This window comes from Sapajus apella, unplaced genomic scaffold, assembly GCF_009761245.1.
Source record: "Sapajus apella isolate SASKATOON/1434 unplaced genomic scaffold, GSC_monkey_1.0 scaffold2, whole genome shotgun sequence".
Taxonomy (NCBI): domain Eukaryota; kingdom Metazoa; phylum Chordata; class Mammalia; order Primates; family Cebidae; genus Sapajus; species Sapajus apella.
Genome location: NW_022436942.1, coordinates 67,072,973 through 67,094,034, shown reverse-complemented (window position 1 = coordinate 67,094,034; position 21,062 = coordinate 67,072,973). Strand labels below are relative to the sequence as shown.

The 21,062-nt window shown below is 45.1% G+C and overlaps 1 protein-coding gene across 2 annotated transcripts in view; it reads left to right on the top strand.

Moving 5' to 3' along the window:
* SVOP (SV2 related protein) overlaps nucleotides 1-21,062 on the top strand; it is a 103,963-nt gene that overhangs the window by 57,208 nt on the left and 25,693 nt on the right. For both annotated transcript variants that reach the window (XM_032300715.1, XM_032300706.1), the window contains 4 exons: nucleotides 10,777-10,840; nucleotides 14,837-14,962; nucleotides 16,699-16,827; nucleotides 18,310-18,383. In XM_032300715.1, the coding sequence (XP_032156606.1) occupies nucleotides 10,777-10,840; nucleotides 14,837-14,962; nucleotides 16,699-16,827; nucleotides 18,310-18,383 (393 nt within the window). The remainder of the gene's footprint in view (nucleotides 1-10,776; nucleotides 10,841-14,836; nucleotides 14,963-16,698; nucleotides 16,828-18,309; nucleotides 18,384-21,062) is intronic.

Sequence of the window (21,062 nt, the reverse complement as noted above, 5' to 3'; positions counted from 1 at the left end):
AACAGAGAAAAACACATCCTAAAACAGCAAAGGGGCAGGACTACAAAGGGGAAGAGAGATTCTTCCCACTGGGCTCTGGGAGAATGGCACAGGACACCAGGGGAATGAAATAAATGACGTGGAGGAGCTGCGAGGGCCTTTCCCCCGTATCACATGCTTATCTTAAGGGTCCCCGGCTTGCATGCCTGCTCCCTACCTCTTTCCCATTTAGTTGTTCATGTATTGAACGCTACTATAGCCTTTCCGTTTGCTTATTGAGCTATTACTACATTCCCAACACTGAGCCTCGTGCTTTACATGTGTTACCACTTTAACGCTCACATATTAGGAAGTAGGTATTACCATCATCTCCATTATACAGGTACAAAAACTGGAGCTTTGTAGGACTAAGTAGCATGCCCAAGGTCACATAGTTAGTAAATGGCAGAGATGAGGTCTAAACATCACTTGACCCTCCAAACCTATTCTCTGAACTACTCCACTAAATAGCTTTTCATGTATTTATTTTTGGGGGGCGGAGTCTCGCTCTGTCTCCCAGGCTGGACTGCAGTAGTGCGATCTCTGCTAACTACAACCTCCACCTCCTGGGTTCAAGCGATTCTTCTGCCTCAGCCTCCCGAGTAGCTGGGACTACAGGTGGGCACCACCACTCCTGGATAATTTTTTATATTTTTAGTAGAGACGGGGTTTCACCGTGTTAGTCAGGATGGTCTCAATCTCCTGACCTCATGATCTGCCCGCCCCAGCCTCCCAAAGTGCTGGGATTACAGGCGTGAGCCACTATGCCCAGCCTAATTTTTGTATTTTTAATAGAGATAGGGTTTCACCATGTCAGCCAGGCTGGTCTTAAACTCCTGACCTCAAGCAATCCATCCGCCTCAGCCTCCCAACATGTTATGATTACAGGCGGGAGCCACAGCGCCCAGCCTAAATAGCTCTTTTATCTGTGAGGAGGGCAAATAAAAACTAGCAACGAAATTACAGAAGAAATCTTTCCCCACCCAAGAGAGCCACTGGCTTCCCAACACTGTAACTCTATCCACTTATATAAAAATAATGTCTTAATTATACAATGCTCCATCTAGTTATAAAAATGGCTCCCTTACGTTCATTATCTGGAAACATTTAGTTGGAGATATTTTGATGTGATTAAATGCAATTAAGAGTTTCCATTAATTTACAGTAGCTTTATCCTATCCTACAATAGCAACTCTTAAAACCAGATGAAAAAGATTTTGCTGTATAATTCTTAAAAGCTCAACAACCAGAAGTGCTCGTAATGTACTCTGAATTCTTAGTAAAAATGTCAATTAGATCATTAAGGAGCCCATTCCGCTACCCTGATCTGTGCTCTTTTCCTTTCCTCATTCTTTTCTTCCTTCCCCCAAAGTAGGGATTCTCATTCTTGATGATAAGAACAACAACATGAGCCTTAATAGAGATGATGATGAAGATGATAAAGGAGCTTACCAAGTGCTGGGCACTTTGCTAAATTTTCTGCTCAGACTACCTTCTTTGGTCCCCATATGACAGATGTGAAAACTGAGGCTTAGCGCTCACAAGGGACTTGCTGAATTTCAGATAGTCACTATTACTGTTTTTGAAACTGGATTTCGCTCTGATGTCAAGGCTGGGGCACAGCAACACGGTCATACCTCCCTGCAGCCTCAAACTCCTGGGTTCAAGTAATCCTCCCACCACAGCCTCTAGAGTAGCTGGGAGTACAGGTGTGTGCCACCACGCCCAGCTACTTTAAAAAAATTTTTTTTGTTGTTGAAATGGGCTGCAGGGGAGAGGGTGGACGGTCTCATGACCGAGGCTGGTCTTGAACTCAAGTGATCCTCCTATCTTGGACTTCCAAAGTGTTGGGATTACAGGTGTGAGCCATTATGCCTGACCAGATAGTTATTAAGTGTAGTGTAGGGGGGCTGGGTGCCGTGGCTCACGCCTGTAATCCCAGCACTTTGAAAGGCTGAGGTGGGTGGGTCACTTGAGGCCAGGAGTTTGAGACCAGCCTGGGAACCGTGGCAAAACCTTATCTCTACTAAAAATACAAAAATTAACTGGGCGTAGTGGCACACGTCTGTAAGCCCAGCTACTCGGGAGGCTGAGGCAGGAGAATCGCTTGAACCTGGGAGGCAGAGATTGCAGTGAGTTGAGATTACGTCACTACACTCCAGTCTGAGGGACAGAGCAAGACTGACAAAATAAATAAATAAATAAATAAATTGGAGTGTAGGGTTTGCTTTTGCTTTGTAACAAAGCACCTTCACATGTATGGTTTAAAACGATTAATTCAACTGATGATTCTGCAGTGAGGCAGTTTGGTGGCTCCTCTGTGCTCCATGGGGCTTGCTCATGTGTCTTCAGTCCACTGAATCATGGGGCATCCGGGCACCTGGTCCCATGGCATCTGGACAGGGGTTGAAGGCAGCGAGCAGAAGCCACAAAGCTTCTCAAGGCCGAAGCCTGGAACCAGCACATCAGTTCTGCTGCATTCTGATGGTTAAAGCAAGTCACAAGGCCACCCAGATCCCAGGGAGGGGAAAATGGACTCTTGATGGGACGTGCTGCCATCACACTGCAAAGGTACATAGATACTGCGAGGGAAATATTGGAGCAGTTTTGGCAAACCAGTTGCCCCTGGGTTCAAATCCAGGTGCCAAAACCCTTACCATGTTGAACAACTATTTCAAAGGGGTTCCGAGCATGTAAAGTCAGAAGGTCCTGTTAAATTATGTATGTCCACGGCGTCTCTGGTACTGATTTGGAGCATGACTCTGGAGTGTAGAGCTGGTGGTTCCTGGCAGATTTCTATTCCCTTTAAGGCAGGTAAGAGGAATCACATGTAGAATCCCAAATAATTACACCTTCTCTCTGCAGAGGGACATCAAGAAAGACTAGACTTTAATTCAAGCAAGGAAGTTAAACACAATTTCATTTTTGTCATTACAGACTATACTTTTGTTTTCGAAAATTTAGAAAATGCAAATAAGCACCAACAGAATGATAATCACGTCCCACTGCACCATGCCGCAGCAGAAAATACCAAAATACTGTTGGCACTGGGCCAATGTTTTTTACCTCCAGTAGAGGGCGCCATGCACCGCAGCCAAACACCACTTACGTAAGCGGCTGCGATGGGAAACCCGGAGTAAGGTAACCCACGCCCTCCTGGTGTTTTAGCTGCTCTTAAAGACAATACTACAGGTAGCTGTCCAACTGTTCTACCTTGAAACCTGCCTCCGAACGATCTTTAAATTGGTGTGTACGATGAGCTTGCACACAAAGCCTGTCCTGGTTCCTCCAAAGACCAGGCAGAAATGCCAGACTGAGATTACGGGGGGGGGGGGGGGGGGGGGGGGGGGTGTCTTTCTTTCCAAACACGTGATCCAAATGACAACCCTCTAATTGCCCAGTGCTGTAAATGTGGTTATTTGCAGTGGGAATTTATTTATGCCAGAATCAACTGATTCTTGGCATTGCTAATATCATTGCTCATTCTTTTATTTTTCAGTGTGATTATAATAATTGCTATATTCTGGATAAAGATCAAACAGTTTGTTTTCATAATGAACTGCTATAAATAATGGCCAAATGTGGGCCACAACAATTATAGGAAAAGATGTTTTTGTGGCACAGGTGGCAAAAGCAAGAAATTGAACACAACCTAAGGCATTCATTAATGGGGGCAGTTAAATAAATGATACCACCGAGATGAGGAAGGCTATGCAGCTGTTAAGAATAATGCTCAGGCTGGGCAAGATGGCTCAAGCCTGTAATCCCAGCACTTTGGGATTCTGAGGCGGGTGGATCATGAGGTCAGGAGATTGAGACCATCCTGGCTAACATGGTGAAATCCCGTCTCTACTAAAAATACAAAAATTAGCTGGACGTGGTGGCACCATGCCTGTAATCCCAGCTACTCAGGAGGCTGAGGCAGGAAAATTTTCACTTGAACCATGGAGTTGGAGGTTGCAGTGAGCAGAGATCATGCCACTACACGCCACCCTAGTGACAGAGTGAGACTCTGTCTCAAAAAAAAAAAGAATAATGCTCAGTAGCTGGGCACAGTGGCTCATGCCTGTAATCCCACCACTTTAGGAGGCTGAGGTGGACAGATCACCTGAGGTTGAGAGTTCGAGACCAGCCTGACCAACATGGAGAAACCCCTGTTTCTACTAAAAATACAAAATTAGCCGGGTATGGTGGCACGTAATCCCAACTACTTGGGAGGCTGAGGCAGGAGAATCACTCCACCTGGGAGGAGGTTGTGGTGAGCTGAGATTGCGCCATTGCACTCCAGCCTGGGCAACAGCAAAACTCCATCTCAAAAAAAAAAAGTGATGCTCAGCTTGATGTGGTGTTTCATGGCTGCAATCCCAGCACTGAGGCAGGCAGATCACTTGAGCTCAGGAGTTCCAGACCAGCCTGGGCAACATGGTGAAACGCTGTCTCTACCAAAAAAAAAAAAAAAAAAAATTAGCCAAGTGTGGTGGTGCATGCCTGTAGTCCCAGCTACTCGGGAGGCTGAGGTGGGAGGATCCTCTGACCCTAGGAAGTCAAGGCTGCAGTAAGCTGATATCATGCCACTGCACTCCAGGCTGGGTGACAGAGTGAGATGCTATCTCAAAAGAAAAAAATAAAAAGAGTAATTCTTGGCCTGGCATGGTGGCCTATGCCTGTAATTCTAGCACTTTGGGAGATCAAGGCAGGAGGGTCACTTGAGCCCAGGAGTTTGAGACCAGCCTGGGCAAAATAGTGAGACTCTATGTCTACAAAAAAGAAAAAAAAAGGAAAAATTAGCCAGGCATGATGGTGCTGCCTGTTGTCCCAGCTACTTGGGAGACTGAGGCGGGAGAATCATTTGAGCCCAGGAGCTCAAGGCTGCAGTGAGCTATGACTGCACCACTGCACCACAGTGCAGACTCTGTCTCAAAAATAAATAAATAAAAGCAGTAGATCTACCTCTGTTAACATGAAAAGATTTCCATATTGTTTTATTGAAGCAGATCTTAACATAGAAATTCAAGAGCAAGAAGTTTCCTCTGGGAGACTCAGCAGCAGGTCCTCCAAATGGTCTCACTTCAAGGATGAGGGAACTGTCCATTGAGACCTACTCCCCGGAAGTTTAAATTCTTTGGCACTTCCAGCCTGTCACAAAGGCTGGCCGAGCAAGCTTTAATGACCAGAGAAAGTTCTCTGGAAAGAGTCACAAGAACTGGCAGTTGGAAGTTGGGCCGGCATGCGTGGACGTGCTAGGAATGGGGACATTTGGGTGGAACGCTGACTGTGTGCTGTGTGTGTTAAGAAAAAAAAGGAAAGAAGTAAGGGAGGGAGGAAAAGGTAGGAAAGAGGGAAGGAAAGAGAAAGGAAACAGAAAGAAATAGCATGTTAGTTGAATTTATTTATTTATTTGTTTATTCATAGAAAAGAGGCTGAAAGATTGCAGGCCAGGCATAGTGGCTCACGCCTGTAATCTCAGCAGTTTGGGAGGCTGAGGCAGGTGGATCACCTGAGGTCAGGAGTTCGAGACCAGCCTGGCCAACGTGGCAAAACCCTGTCTCCATTGAAAATACAAAACAATTAGCCGAGCATTGTGGCATGCACTTGTAATCCCAACTACTCAGGGGGCTGAGGCAGGAGAATCGTTTGAACTTGGGAGATCACACCACTGCACTGCAGCCTGGGTGACAGAGCAAGACTCTGTGTCAGAAAAAAAAAAACGAAGCTGAAAGGTTGCAAAACCCTGATCAGTAGTTTTGGCTTTGAGGGAGGGGAATGGAAGTTGGGGTCATAGGGAGAGGAAGAATCATCATCTTCTCTTCATGCTTATGTATTGCTAAATTATTTTACAATGAGAATGCATTCATGTAATACTCTATAACTAAAAAAACATAATGAAAATGCTTCATGAAATAGGTTATAGGTCCATTATAAAAACAAATCCTTGATCTCTAAGGACAGGAATAACTTTGCCCTTAGAATATACTGCTGCACATTTTTGCATGGAGTACTTTGACTTTAATTAGGTGAGGGAAAGGTAAACATGGTATTATGATTGATTTTTAAAAACAATATAGCGTACTATTTGGAAAATAGAATAAAATGTCAAAGTCATCCATGACAATTGCTGCAATCTTTAGCAACCACTATAATCTTGGTCTCTGTTATCAGGGTTTGGTGAATGAAATTCCTCGTGGTTTTTGTTGAGTGAGGTACTGGAGGGAATGTAAATTGGAACAACATTTTGGAGAATGACTTTGGTAGTATAGATCTCAAATCACAAAAATAAGGATAACCTCTGACTCAGATTCTACTTAGAGGGATCTGTCCTAAGGAAACAATGTGAAGACAAAGACTTCAGCCTACAGATGTTTAAGGAAGTGTTGTTTGTAACTGAAACCGTCCCAACAGGGCAGTGATTGATGGGCTGCATGATGTAGACAAACCTAGTTTAAAATGTTGGCGTTTTTGCTTACTAACTGACTAGCTGTGCAATCCTGATCAAGTAACAACTTCTCTGTTGTTGATCCATGTGGATATGAAAATGGTGGTAGTCCGTTCTCACAGTGGTGTAGAGAACTACCCAAGACTGGGTAATTTATAAAGAAAAGAGGTTTAATTGACTCTCAGTTCCTCAGGTTGTACAGGAGGTATGACTGGGGAGGCATCAGGAGACTTACAAGCATGTTGGAAGGGAAAGGTGAAGCAAACATATCTTCACATGGCAGCGGGAGAGAGAGTGAAGAGGGAAGTGCTACACACTTTTAAATAACTGGATTTCATGAAAACTCACTCACTATCATGAGATGAAGGGGGAAAACCACCCCCGTGATCCAATTACCTCCCACCAGGTCCCTCCCCCAACATTGGGAATTACAATTCAACATGAGATTTGAGTGGGGACACAGAGCCAAACCCTCTCTCTCTCTATTTCTCTTTCACACACACACACATACACACACACACACACTCACACACACATTGGGAATTGTAATTACTTACCCCCATTGACTTGCAATACTTATTGAGTGAGATAATCCATGTAGAACATCTAGAACAGTGTTAAGCACATTGTAGATGCTTACTAAAAGGTAGCTATTATTAAGGATAAGGTTCACGCATGTGATAGAATAGATGATGCAAGAGCCTTTTAAGTGGCATGGAAATGCTTATTTATAAGTCAGATTGATAACGGGCTTTCAAAACTCTTGAGTATGATCTCAGCTATGGATTCATACAGAGAGTAAAAGAAAGACTAAGACAGAAAGAGAGAGACTGGCTGGCATTGACATTTTCTTCATTCTTTTATCTAAAAAGAGCCACACAGAACTACTGAAGCCCTAGCCTTTCTTCTGAGGCTCCTGAGACTTCCCCTTGCTTTGGATAGAGGTTCCTTTGCTCAGAACCCTAACAAGGAATTTTACTGATGATAGAACTGTGTCTAAATCTCAGTGGTGAGACATAGATAGATAGACAGACATAGATAGATAGATAGATAGATAGATAGATAGATAGATAGATAGATAGATAGTGGTATTGCTGAAGCTGACTTTTGAAAAGTGAAATGCTCTACAGGGAAAGGTGCCACTGATTGGGTTGCATAGAAGCAGACTGAACCAGGGCAGAGATTCCTGTATAAATGATTTATTGAGAGAGTGTTCTTGGGAGAAAGTTGTAAGGGTGAAAGATGCTAAGATAAAGATACAGGGAAGAAGTTCACAAGGATGTGGTTTCTTCTGGACTCACCTGAGCACACAGGGAGCTAAGGAGTGTTCATTGCTCCACAGAGTCTGACCCTCACCCTCACCCCGACGCCAGGGGGTGGGCCTTTTATACACATACACGAGTCTGCAGCCTTTCCTGGGGAGATGGGCATAACTCCTAGGTACCTCTGTGGTTAGGCAGCTCCAATTGCTCAAGAGCATCCCTAAGAGAAGGTTACATGTGTGAGCCATTAGCAGAAGCAGTGAGGTGGGCACACTGACCTAGTAAAGGGATCCTAGGCGATCTAAATATGTCCCCAGCACCATCTGCCTTCAAAGGGTTAAAGGAAATTAACCTCCCTTTATCCCCCAACCCCCACCCCTTAAGAGGAGCTAGGAGAATAACGCCAGGCCATTTAGTAGCTCAGATGCCTGGCTTAGGTGGGAGATATGAGAGAAAAGAAGGTCTTCTTTTTTAGCAAAATTGAAGGCAGCAGGGGGTAGGTGGGAGCGGGGATTTGTTTAAAAGTTCCCTTCTCTGTCCAGCATGCCCAAAGGCTGAGGAAGTGAAAAGGAGGAAAGCGTGGAAGCAGCAGACAGAGGAGGCAGCCAGTGCAGTTGGTTACATTGAGCAAACAAGTAAATTGAGCAAAGACAGAACCGTATTGAGGATAGTGAGACCAGATTTCCCATTATTGGAGAAGGGAATTGCAACACAGAAGCAAAGAAGGTTAGAAAGACCCCTAGGATAACTAACTGAAATGGAAAGTATCAGTATGAACTTGTTGTTTTTAAATAAATATACACAGATAGATATAGATATGGTGATTGTGTGGAGAGAGGAAGAGAAGTAAGACAGAAATAGATGATTGTTAGATAGATAGATAGATAGATAGATAGATAGATGATAGGTAGATAGATAGATAGACAAACAGATAATTTCTTAGCTATGTCCACCGAGAGGGCCCAGCAGCAGTGACACCCCAAAAGCAATGATCACACTGAGCACAGAGATCTTGGTTTCTAAATACCATCTTCTGCCAAAGGGAACCAGGGCTTCCTGGAAAGGTGATGACAGACTCCAGGGCTGGGGCAAGGGAAGATGAGCTGGACATCTTGTGCTAGAAAATAGGGAAGACCTTGAGGAATGATGGAGACATGCCAAAAAGACAACAGGAATCAGCCTGAAGGGGCTCCCACTGGCCAGATCTGGGACAGTCTGCACATCAAAATAGTAACAGGTTGCAGCCTGGGCAAGGTGGCTCATGCCTGTAATTCCAGCCCTTTGGGAGGCTGAGGCAGGCAAATCACTTGAGGTCAGGAGTTTGAGACCAGCCTGGACAACATGCTGAAACCTCATCTCTACCAAAATTAAAAGTTAAAAAATTAGCCAGACATTGTGGCAGGTACCTGTAATCTCAGTTACTCAGGAGGCTGAGGGGGGAGAATTGCTTGAACCCAGAAGGTGGAGGTTTCAGTGAGCCAAGATTGTGCCACTGCACTCCAGCCTGGGTGACAAAGTAAAATCCTGCCTCAAAATAATAATACTAACAATAATGATAATAATAACAGGTTGTAACTCATGAAATAAAATTGGAATCTGCTGGTCCTTACTGATTAGATGGCTAGATACGACAGATAAAGGAGAGGAGGAAAGGTCTTCTGAGCATCAGAATAATAACAAGCTACAACCCACTGTAGAAATAGGACTCCAGAAGTCCATACTGATTGAATGGATAGACAGATAAGATGAAAGGAAGAAGGAAAAGCTCCTTCTTACAGTAGAATGTCAACTGATAAATGTAGAAGGAATGACAGAAATTAAAAATGCCATTTGTGGGGCTGGGTGCAGTGGCTCATGCCTGTAATCCTACTGCTTTGGGAAGTCAAGGCAGAAGGATTGCTTGAGCCCAGGAGTTTGAGACCAGCCTGAACAACATAATGAGACATCATCTCTAAAATAATTTTTAAAAAATTAGCTGGGCGTGGTGCTGTGTGCCTGTAGTCCTAGTCCCAGTGCTATAGTCTTGGAGACTGAGGTAAGGATAGATTGAGCCAGGAAGGTTGAGGCTGCAGTGAGCCATGATGGCACCACAGCACTCAAGCCTGGGGATAGGGTAAGACCCTGTCTCAAAAACCAGATAAAAACAACCACGTGTTACCATCGCAGTGGAAGATGATGTAGATAGAGATAGTCAATGGCTAAAACTGGTAGGTGGAGGTTCTGTGGGGAGGATATTGGCATAATCTCTGAATATTTCCTCACAAAGGAGAAATATTATTCATCAGGAATGGAAAGTTATAACTTAGGGTGGAGGAATCTGTCAGACCAGATTACCAAGCTGGTCATCTCCATCACCAGCTTGATCCGGTGATGAAGATTAATGTCACTGGTGACAGGTTGACACTGTGTGCCCTGGTGTGCTGAGAAGAGCTCAGGTCAAGGTGTTCCTGCCAAGAAGACATTTTTCCCTAGACTTACTGGGTTACGGGCAGGGCTCAATGGCAGCAGTTATGAAATTTGAAAATCACTTGGGGAGTTAAAAATGCAGGTGAGGCTGGGCACGGTGCCTCACATCTGTATTCACAGTGCTTTTGGAGGCCGAGGTGGGAGGATCACTTGAGGCCAGGAGTTCGAGACCAACTTGGGCAACATACATCTCTACAAATGATAATAATAATTAGTCAGGAGTGGTGTGCATATCTGTAGTCTTAGCTACTCTGGAGGCTGAGGCAGGAGGATCACTTGAGTCCAGCAGTTCAAGGTTGTGCAGTGACCTATGATTGCACTTCAGCCTGGGTGACAGAGTGAGACACAGACGCTAAATAAATACAATAAAATAAAAATGCAGATGCCAGGCCTCATCCCTGGGTGTGTGTTTCTGGGTCTAGAGAGGGAGGGAGCTAGAGATCTATATATTTAACCATCATCATCTCAGGAAATTCTGTTGTAAGTGGTCCATTGACCACTCTTGGAGGAATGTTGGCAGGAAATTCAGAAAAGCCATAGCCATTTTCCCACCCAGTTCTGATCTTAACTCCCTTTCTGTCTCTTTTACATTCCCAGGGTAACGCTCTATGCCGAGTTCCTTCCCATGAAAGCCAGAGCTAAATGCATTTTGCTGATTGAGGTAAGGAGGAGAGTGGCCCGGGTCTCCAGAGTGTGGACTCTGGCAGGGGCTTCTCAGATGTCTTTGGCCACAGGTCAAGGAAAAGGGGGTTTAAGAAAAAAAATGTTACAGACTCAATATGCAAAAATGTAAAGGGATCAGTTTCATCAATTCTCACATGCCTATTTTGCAATATGGATAAATTCTTCAATTGACAAGAACATTCAAGCTATCATCCCTCAAAAAAAAAAAAAAAAAAAAAAAACAGAGGCAAGAGTATAGAAGAGTATGTTTTTCTTGAACTGGAAACAGCTTGAATTTGAGAGTTTGTGTGGAATAGTGTGGCATGAGTAGACCAGACTCCTGCCCCCACACCCACATCATCACCCTCCACCTGTGCCTGTGTTTTTGGTCCATGGACATTCTTGACCATTTCTGTGGCCTGTAGGCTGCCTTAGAACTCTCAAGGTCCAACTAGCTCCTCTCAAGTTTTTCTTCCAGGGTCTCGTGACCCATTTCCAACCTTCCAACCATGAACTGAAAGATCTCAGAGCAAATACAATGTCCATGACCCCCTACCTCATGCAGCTGCCCAATGGGCCCCTCCACACAGTGGCAGAATGGTTTATTTGCCCCTGCTGGACATTGATCCCACAGTGATGACTGTGAACCCACTCTGGTGTCCCCAGTCACTATAAGCACACTGACAATATTAATCACATTGCCCCCACAGCCCAACATCCTGACAACATCTGCTCCTTACCAATTAGGGTGATGCTTCAGTGATCCACACTCATGTGGATGAATCAGTTGTTTAAATATTGAAATGCATCTGGGACTTTGGGAGGCCAAGACAGGAGGATCATTTGAGGTCAGGAGTTTGGGGCTGCAGTGAGCTGTGATCACACCATTGCACTCCAGCCTGAGTGGCAGAGCAAGACCCTATCTATTAAAAAACAACAACAACAAAAAGAAGGCTAGGTGTGGTGGCTCATGCCTGTAATTTCAGCACTTTGGGAGGCCGAGGCGGGTGGACCACCTGAGGTCAGGAGTTCACGATCAGCCTGGCCAACCTGGTGATGAAATCCCATCTCTACTAAAAAAATGCAAAACATTAGCCGGGTATGGTGGCAGGCACCTGTAATCTCAGCTACTCGGGAAGCTGAGGCAGGAGAATTGCTTGAACCTGGGAGATGGAGATTGCAGTGAGCCTAGATCACACCATTGCACTCCAGACTAGGTGACAGAGTGAGACTCTGTCTCAAAAAAAAAAAAAAAAAAAAAAAAAAAAAAAAAAGGGGTGGGTGGGCAAGGGGAATATATCTGGACCAGCTGATCTTGAACTCTGACTGCCCTTCATTGCCTGACACTCTGTCCTCTCTTGGGACCCTCCAGAGCTTCCCATGATTCAGCAACTAAAGAGTTAAACCCTGGCACAGTGCAGATGGTGTGGGCATGTGTAATTGGTGTCCATTCTGATTGGTCAGTGCATTACTTGCTAGACATTCTTCCCTCCGCCCTGGTTGTCAGCAACAGAAATGGACTGTGGTTTATTTAAGCGAAAACGGACTTCGGAAGGTTTTTAGGGACTCCGAAACAAATGAGGAGACTGGAGGGCCAGGTTTTGGAATGGACAGTAATTGTAGAGTCAGGGTCCCAACAGGAAACAGCTACTGAAATTAGGATCATTGCAGATGGTTTAATAAAGACACTATTGGCCAGGCGTGGTGGCTCACACCTGTAATCCCAGCACTTTGGGAGGCCAAGGGGGGCAGATTGCTTGAGGTCAGGAGTTGAGAACAGCCTGGCCAACATGGCAAAACCCCCATCTCTACAAAAACTTAGCCAGGTGTGGTAGCACACACCTGTAATCTCAGCTACTGGGGAGGCTGAGGCATGAGAATTGCCTAAGCCTGGGAGGCAGAGGTTTCAGTGAGCTGAGACTGCAACACTGAACTCCAGCCTGGGCAACAGAGTGAGACTCCGTCTCAAAACAACAATAACAACAAATAAATAAATCAAGGGACTATTTATAAAATCCCCACAAAGGTGTTACCACCTCAGGCCAGAAGGAGCAAAGAGAGGGATTAATGAGCTGCCCAGAGAGTTGTATGATGAAGGCCGCGGGACAGGAGCTAGGACCTTCAGCTGAGGGATACAACCAGCCAGGACCACTCTGCAGGGTGGAAGCCAGGGGAATAAGTGCTTCAGTGTCTTTCTCCTCCCTGCCTCCCATGTCCTGCAGGATTCCACATTGGCTGCACCCAATGGGAAGTGCTAGGACAGGGAGCCTGTTGATGGAATCCACACAAAAGTGGAAAAGATGGAGAGTGACTTGGGCATGCAAACAGAAGATATTCAGCCCCATCAAGAAGGGGCAATTCTGATTAGGAATTCTGGGGCACCATTGGGCAAGGGAGATGGATGTCAGTGAGCAAAGTCAGTGTGTCCATTTTGCACAGCCATGTTCATAGCCACGTTATTCACAACAGCTAAGACATGGAAGCAGCCGGGCATGGTGGCTCATGCCTGTAATCCCAGCACTTTGGTAGGCCAAGGTGGGCAGATCACCTGAGGTCAGGAGTTTGAGACCAGCCTGGCCAACATGGTGAAACCCCATTTCTTAAAAAAAAAAAAAAAGAAAAAAAGGACATGGAAGCAACCCAAGTGTCCATCAACACACTCGTGGACAAACAAGCTGTGGTCTATACATTCATTGGAATATTATTCAGCCTCAAAAAGGAAGGACATTGTGACACATGCTACATCACAGATGAATCTTGAGGACATTATGCTCAGGGAAGTAAGCCAGTCACAAAAAAACAAATACTGTACAATTCCACTTATATGAGGTACCTAGAGTAATCAAATTCATAGACACAAAAAGTAGAATTGTGGTTGCCAAGGGCTGGGGATAGAGGGGAATGGAGAGTTATTGTTTAATGGGTACAGACTTTCTGACCAGGCACGGTGACTCACCCCTGTAATCCCAGCAACTTGGGAGGCTGAGATGGGTAGATCATCTGAGGTCAGGAGTTTGAAACCAGTCTGGCCAACACGGTAAAACCCTGTCTCTACTAAAAATACAAAAATTAGCTTAATGTGATTGGGGGCACCTGTAATTCCAACTACTGGGGAGGCTGAGGCAGGAGAATCGCTTGAACCCATGAGGCAGAGGTTGCAGTGAGCTGAGATCATGCCACTGCACTTCAGCCTGGGCAACAGAGCAAGACTCTGTCTCAAAAAAAAAAAAAAATGAGTACACACTTTCATGTTTGCAAGATGAGTTCTGGTGCAGGGGAGTGGTGATGTTTGCACAATATTACGAATGTATTTAATACCACTGAACTGCACACTTAAAAATGGTTAAGATGGTAAATTTTGTTACGTGTATTTTACCATAATAAAAAATTTGAGGCTGGGTGTGGTGGCTCATGCCTGTAACCCCGTGCTTGGGGAGGCCCAGGAGGGCAAATCACTTGAGCCCAGGAGTTCAAGACCAGCCTGGGAAGCACAGTGAAACCCCACCTCTACTAAAGATACAAAAAATTAGCTGGGCATGGTGGCATGTGCCTGTAGTTCCAGCCACTTAGGAGGCTGAGTTGGGAGGATTACTTGAGCCTGGGAGGTCGAGACTGTGGTGAGCCATGATTTGAACACTGTATTTCAGCCTGGGCGACAGAGAAAGACCCTGTTAAAAAGAAAAGACCCAATATGTTGACTACCAATTTGACATCACATAATATTGACCATATTGATCTCCTTAACCAGAGCTGCCGCATCGCCCCACTCCAGCGGGTGCCATACAAATATACAGGGGAGATGGCACCCTTGTGAGCTTGGCAATGTGGCAGCCCTGGCCCGACCCTATAGATCATAGGGAAAGGGTGGCTATTCTAACCTTGCTGACTCCAGTAACCCGTTACCCATAGAAAGACCCTGGTCCACAGTGCCCCATAATTCCTCAGTGTGTGGACCATGCTACCCCCGTCGCTGACCCCAATTCTCCTGTGCCAGGTATTCTGGGCCATCGGGACAGTGTTCGAGGTCGCCCTGGCTGTGTTCGTGATGCCCAGCCTGGGCTGGCGTTGGCTGCTCATCCTCTCGGCTGTCCCGCTCCTCCTCTTTGCCGTGCTGTGTTTCGTAGGTATCCTTTAAGAGATCTCAGCTTTTGCTACCTGACACCTTACTGTCCATTCTATTTTAGCGGGGAGGGGATGGAGAAGGATGCCAAAGCCACCTTTTAAGATTATTATTTTTTCATCAGGAAATGAGACAAGAGAGTTATGGCCCGGGATAGCCCCAGTATGGAGTGTTAGATTTCCTCCAGACAGACACTTCTGAGATATTTTCTAGAGAGAGAACTGGGGATGGGAGGATACATTGGCCCCATCATTGCAAAATCTACACTTAAAGTGATTATATTGCCTTAGGTGAGACTCTTAAGTTGCAAGTGACAGAAATCCCATTCAAACTGGCTTGAGTAAAACAGAGGGATAAATACATTTCAGAGGATTCAAGCTAACTTCAGGAATGGCTGGCTCCAGGAGTTTAATGATCTCTTCATCTCAGCTCTGCAGAAACCACACCCTCTACTGAGATCTTGCCACATACTCATCATTTCACGGGCACATGGATGAAACACTTTACAGCCAGTAGGCACTAAAATAAGCCTAGAGATGGCTAGTTATCATGTATGATAAATACCACAAAAATTCCTGGTAATGACAATAAGTGTTAATAATTATTAAGCTTAACTGTGTGGCAGGCTCTGTGCTCCATGCATTATGATATTTATTTCTCCCACTAATCACAGGACTATAATGAACCCCTATATGAGTCAGGATGATACCAGCTGCTGAAACAAACAAAGCCCACACGTTCAGCAACGTAGCATGAGAGGAGCTTCTCTCTCACTCACACAATAGTTCAGAATGACTTTTCTGGTTGGCAAGTGGAATTCTGGGCCCTGGTTTTGTCCAGCTGGTGGCTCTGCCATCCTCTAGGGCTTTGAAGTCTTCTGCAGTCAGACAGCAGACTTGCAAAAGGCAAGTAGTGACTGCACATTCACTGCACATTCCTGGCCTTGGCCAGGAATAGTCTGCTCATACGCCATTGGTGAACACAAGTCACATGGTCTCACCTAGTTGCAAGGGGAGCTGGGAAATGTAGTCCCTATCTGGGCAGCCACCTCTGAAGACAACTTTGCACTATGAAAAAGGAAAGGGCCTACAGCAAATAGATGAAAGAACTCTGAACCAGATCTTCTAACTTCTAGTCTCATGTTTTCTCCAGTTTACCTGCTGTTTCTAATAGCTGTTGCTCCATTTTTACAGAAATGTATTTATCTAGTCATTTGTGGTTGTGACTTCCATAGGCCTAAAAATCTTTCTGATTTCTTTCTCTTGAACTGAGTTTGCAAGATGATGCTGAATACAGGTGAGGTATAATTCCTTAAGAGATGGGGGTGAGAATTCTGATGGTGATCTTAATTTAATTCAGCCTTCGCCTGGAATCCTGAAAGCAGCCCCAAGTAATAGTAATAGTAACCGTGACAATAATAACCGCATTAACCCCGACCAGGTGCTGAGCTAAGCACTTTGCCTGGATGATCCCGTTTAATCCTCTCAAGAGTCCTACGAGCTAGGATCTCTTGTCATTCACATTTTATGGATAAGGAAATGAAAGCACAGAGATGTCAAGTAATTGTGCAGGGTCACACAACCAACATCATAAACAGCGGGGCCAGGATTTGAAGTCAGGTCTCCAGAGCCCCCACCTTAAAGACCCGACACATAAATAAGAGTGTGTGGCTAGAAGTGAGTGCTCTGTTCCACCCTAACGAGTCACACCTGGGTCTCCTGTCTCCCCCATCCCAGTGGCTGCCGGAAAGTGCAAGGTATGATGTGCTGTCAGGGAACCAGGAAAAGGCAATTGCCACCTTAAAGAGGATAGCGACGGAAAACGGAGCTCCCATGCCACTGGGGAAACTCATCATCTCCAGACAGGTCAGTGCCTGGACCAATGGACTCTGCAACGTGTGTATTGGTGTGCATGCAGGGGTGTGCACATAGAGTAAGGCATGCAAGTGTGGATACACGTGGGTGTGTGTACCCAGGGTGTGGTGTGTGTGTGTGCGCACATGGAACGGATGAGGCCCCAGTAGACAGGACCTGCAAGGGTAATTTGGCCACTCCAGTATGTATCGTAACTGCCAAATTCTAAAAATCCTACCTGGAAAATTTCGCCAGTGACTAGAGAAATGTAACGTCTGCTAATGGGTCCTGTAACTACTGCTTCGGGTTCGCCTTTCAGCACAGATGAAGCCTGACTAGCAAATGAGATTGATTGGCAAAAGCTGGGCAGTAAAACCACATTAGGAAGGAATGTGCTTAGATCGCGGGGTTCAAACCGCACCTGATGTAGATCTTCGTAATGGATGGTGCCTCACTCCACCAGTAACACCATCAGGAAATCCACCACGGTGAAACTCAATGAGCACCTACTGTATATAGGCACTGGCATTGCACACGTTAAGAGAAAAGATTCAGATTTAAGGCTGCAGTTCCTGCCCTCAAGAGCCATCCAAGCGGATTAGAGGAACGTAACAAGTACCCTTAAGCAGACATCAGATCCTATAAAGAAATTACCTTTTAAAATAAAGTTCTATTTCTCATTGTTTTTATATTATGCAAGAATTAAATGGTATTTCAGCAGGTTGGAAGGAGGTGTTTGGTCTGACAACGCAGAGGCCAGGGGACCTGCCCCAAATCTCCAGGGCAGAGCAGGAGGGATTCCGCAAGAAGTGCAGAAGCCTATTTGGTTGCCTTTGGGGAGAGACCCCTCCCATGGCTGAAGGAAAGCCAGGCTGGTCTCGAACTCCTGGCTTCAAGTGACCCACCTGCCCTGGCGTCCCAAAGTGCTGGGATTGCAGGCATGAACCACCGCACCTGCTATAGCATATATTTTTTAAAGAACATTGTAAAGCAAAGATTTGTAAAATTTGTAAATTATGTAAAATTGGCCAATAGGTCATTTAGCTCATCCATCTTTTGGTAAATTGACGTGTGGTGAATTAGTTTCTCAGCACATTCATTGTTGCCACCTAGACCTAGAACTGGGGAAGGCACTTGTGTATGTGTGAAATGGCTGGACATGCTTTGAACTGGTTTTTTGCTCCCTGGGTCCATGAGTCTGTGCTGAGGTCTGAGGGGCCAGGACAGAGGGATCTGCTTCCCAGCTCCAGGTTTCCAGGTTGGAGGGCATGAGATCCACCCTGTGGGAATCATGCCTCTGGACATGGCTGGGTTCTGGCTGGAGGGCTTGGGAGGCTGCGTCCTGTAGATTTGAGTTCTGGGTTCTCAGAGCTCCAGTGTCCTACCAACCAGAAACCTCCCTCCCACCGTGTGTGCACTAGTCTCAGGCCACCAGCAGGTCTCCCATGCATCTGTAGGGGAGAGAATAAACACCATGTCTTTGTTTTGAAACAGGAAGACCGAGGCAAAATGAGGGACCTTTTCACGCCCCATTTTAGATGGACAACTTTGTTGCTGTGGTTTATATGGTAAGAGCTGTTCGGTGACCACTTTGACCCCCTTCCACTCCCTGTGTCCTGTTTTGGGTTTTGTTTTAATGCAATTGCACAGAGAACATTTTGATTTACAGCAGCATTTGCAAATTTCAGTAGTTTGAACATCATCCTCCTGATTTTCGCCATATCCAGGTTATCATCTGTATGTACTATTGTTTCCTTCATCTTTTTCTTTAACTTGACTGCTTTGACTCAAGCATCTTTTAAAAGGCAACTTTAAAACTGTTTTATTGTATTTTTTTTATTTTTGAGACAGAGTCGCCTCCCTCCACTGCTCAGGCTGGAGTGCAGTGGCACTATCCTAGTTTACTGCAGACTTGAACTCCTGAACTCAAGCAATCCTCCCTCCTCAGCCTCCCTAAATTCTGGGATTGCATGTGTAAGCCACTGAACCAGTCCTATAACTCTACTTTAAAGGAAAACACTTTAATTGCAGGTCACAGATAGAAGGCATTCTTAAAGAGAAATACCAGCAAAAGTAACCAGATGGATGGTTTGCAGAGGCAATGAGCCTCTGGATTTAAGAGATAAAAAGGCTGGCTGGATGTGGTGGCTCATGCCCATAATCCCAACACTGGTAAGGCCGAGGTAGGAAGATCTCCTGAAGCCAGGAGTTCGAGAACGGCCTGGGCAACATGGTAAAACCCTGTCTCTACACAAAATGTTTAAGTTACCCGGGTGTGGAGGCATGAACCTGTGGTCCCAGCTACTCAGGAGACTCAGGTGAGAGGATCACTTGAGCCCAGGAGGTCAAGGCTGCAGTGAGCTGTGATCATGCCACTGTACTCCAGCCTAGGCGACAGAATGAGACCCTGTTTCAAAACAAAAACAAGAAAGAAATGGGAGGGGGAGGTGTTAAGGACTCCATAGCACGTAAGTGACACTGGGACATAATTTAAAAGGATTGAAAGTAAACTTAAAAGGGAATTTTTCTTTCATAATATGATTGAATATTTCTGCTATGTGGCCCTGTGTGGTGGCTTACACCTATAATCTCAGCCCTTTGAGAGGCTGAAGCAGGTGGATCACCTGAGGTCAGGAGTTTGAGACCAGCCTGGCCAAGATGGTGTAACCCCATCTCTACTAAAATATGAAAATTAGCTGGGTGTGGTGGCAGGCGCCTGTAATAATGAGAACCTCTTGAACCTGGGAGATGGAAGCTGCAGTGAGCCAAGATTGCACCACTGTATTCCAGCCTGAGTGACGGAGTGAGACTCTGTCTCAAAAAAAAAAAATAAAAAATAAATAAATAAATAAATAAATAAATATATATATATATATATATGTGTGTGTGTGTGTGTGTGCGCGCGCACGCGGGTGTGTGTGTATTTATTTATTCATTTATGTCAGTGTCCTGCCTGAGCCCGTATTGCCCCTTGGGCACCACAGGGGTGGCATGTGGCACATATTTTGGGAACCTCTGATTTGGTCAATGTGGGCATTCTTTTAAGTTCCAGTTCTGATCCTGTTGGACCTTTTCTTAAATAACAGCCATGGAAGGGAGCTGGAGACAGAAGGTGCGGGCTTGGGGGTGGCATTTGGAGAGTGTAATCACCCTAAACTCCACAAGGAATTGGAATTGCAGTCATCCTTCAACTCTCTTTGTACCAATTCATGTACACAGCATTAACAGTGAACAAAATTGGCCTGGCTTAAGGCTTTGTGTTCTTTTTTAACCAGTTCTCATTTTTCCATTCACCATTTAGCAGAGGTGCTAATTAACAGGGAAGTGACCCCAAGGTGGTCAATTATAGGAAAGAGGAGAATAAGCTTTGGTAATATTCAGAACCCGGGGGTCTGTGTTGAGAATACCCACCTTTGAGCACATGTAATTTGGTTGGGCCAACACTCCTTGAATACTGAAGCAATTAATTAGAGACTAATTTTAGTGCATTTTGGAAGTCACTAAATTTGCTTGCACACATTGTAACCTAAGGAAATGAATCACTGGCTTTTGATTATGACTGCATTTCCATATAACTATTCCACTGGATAAGAAAGCTCTGATCCTGCAAACTTGGGTATTCTAGTTCCTGGATCAGCTAGGAATTAATAAAACAGGGTCATTCTGCTCTGAAATTTGAAAATCACATGTCTAAGTTGATATGCTTGACCTAGAAGCCCTAAAAGATGTTAATGGGACTGTTTTCTTCCAGAGGTTGGTCCCTAAAACCATTTTTCCCCTGTTGCCAGTCAGATAGACAGCCTTGGAGGTGCTGTGTCTCTGGGATAGTATAGTTGTATTACTAGAAAAGTGTCCCGATTCAGACCCCAAGAAAGGGTTCTTGGATTTCGTGCAAGAAAGAATTCAAGACCAGTCCATAGAGTAATGTGAAAGCAAGTTTATTAAGAAAGGAAAGGAATAAAAGAGTGGCTACTCCATAGGCAGAGCAGCCCCGAGGGCTCCTGGTTGCCCCTTTTTATGGTTATTTCTTGATGATACGCTAAATAAGAGGTGGATTATTCAGTTAGGGGAATGTCTGACGTTGCCATGGCATTTGTAAACTGTCAAGGCGCTGGTGGAAGTGTAGCAGTGAGGATGACCAGAGGTCACTCTCATCACCATCTTGGTTTTGCTGGGTTTATAGCTGGCTTCCTTTTTTTTTTTTTTTTTTTTTTTTTTTTGGGTGGCTTTTTCCTTTTTTTTCCTTC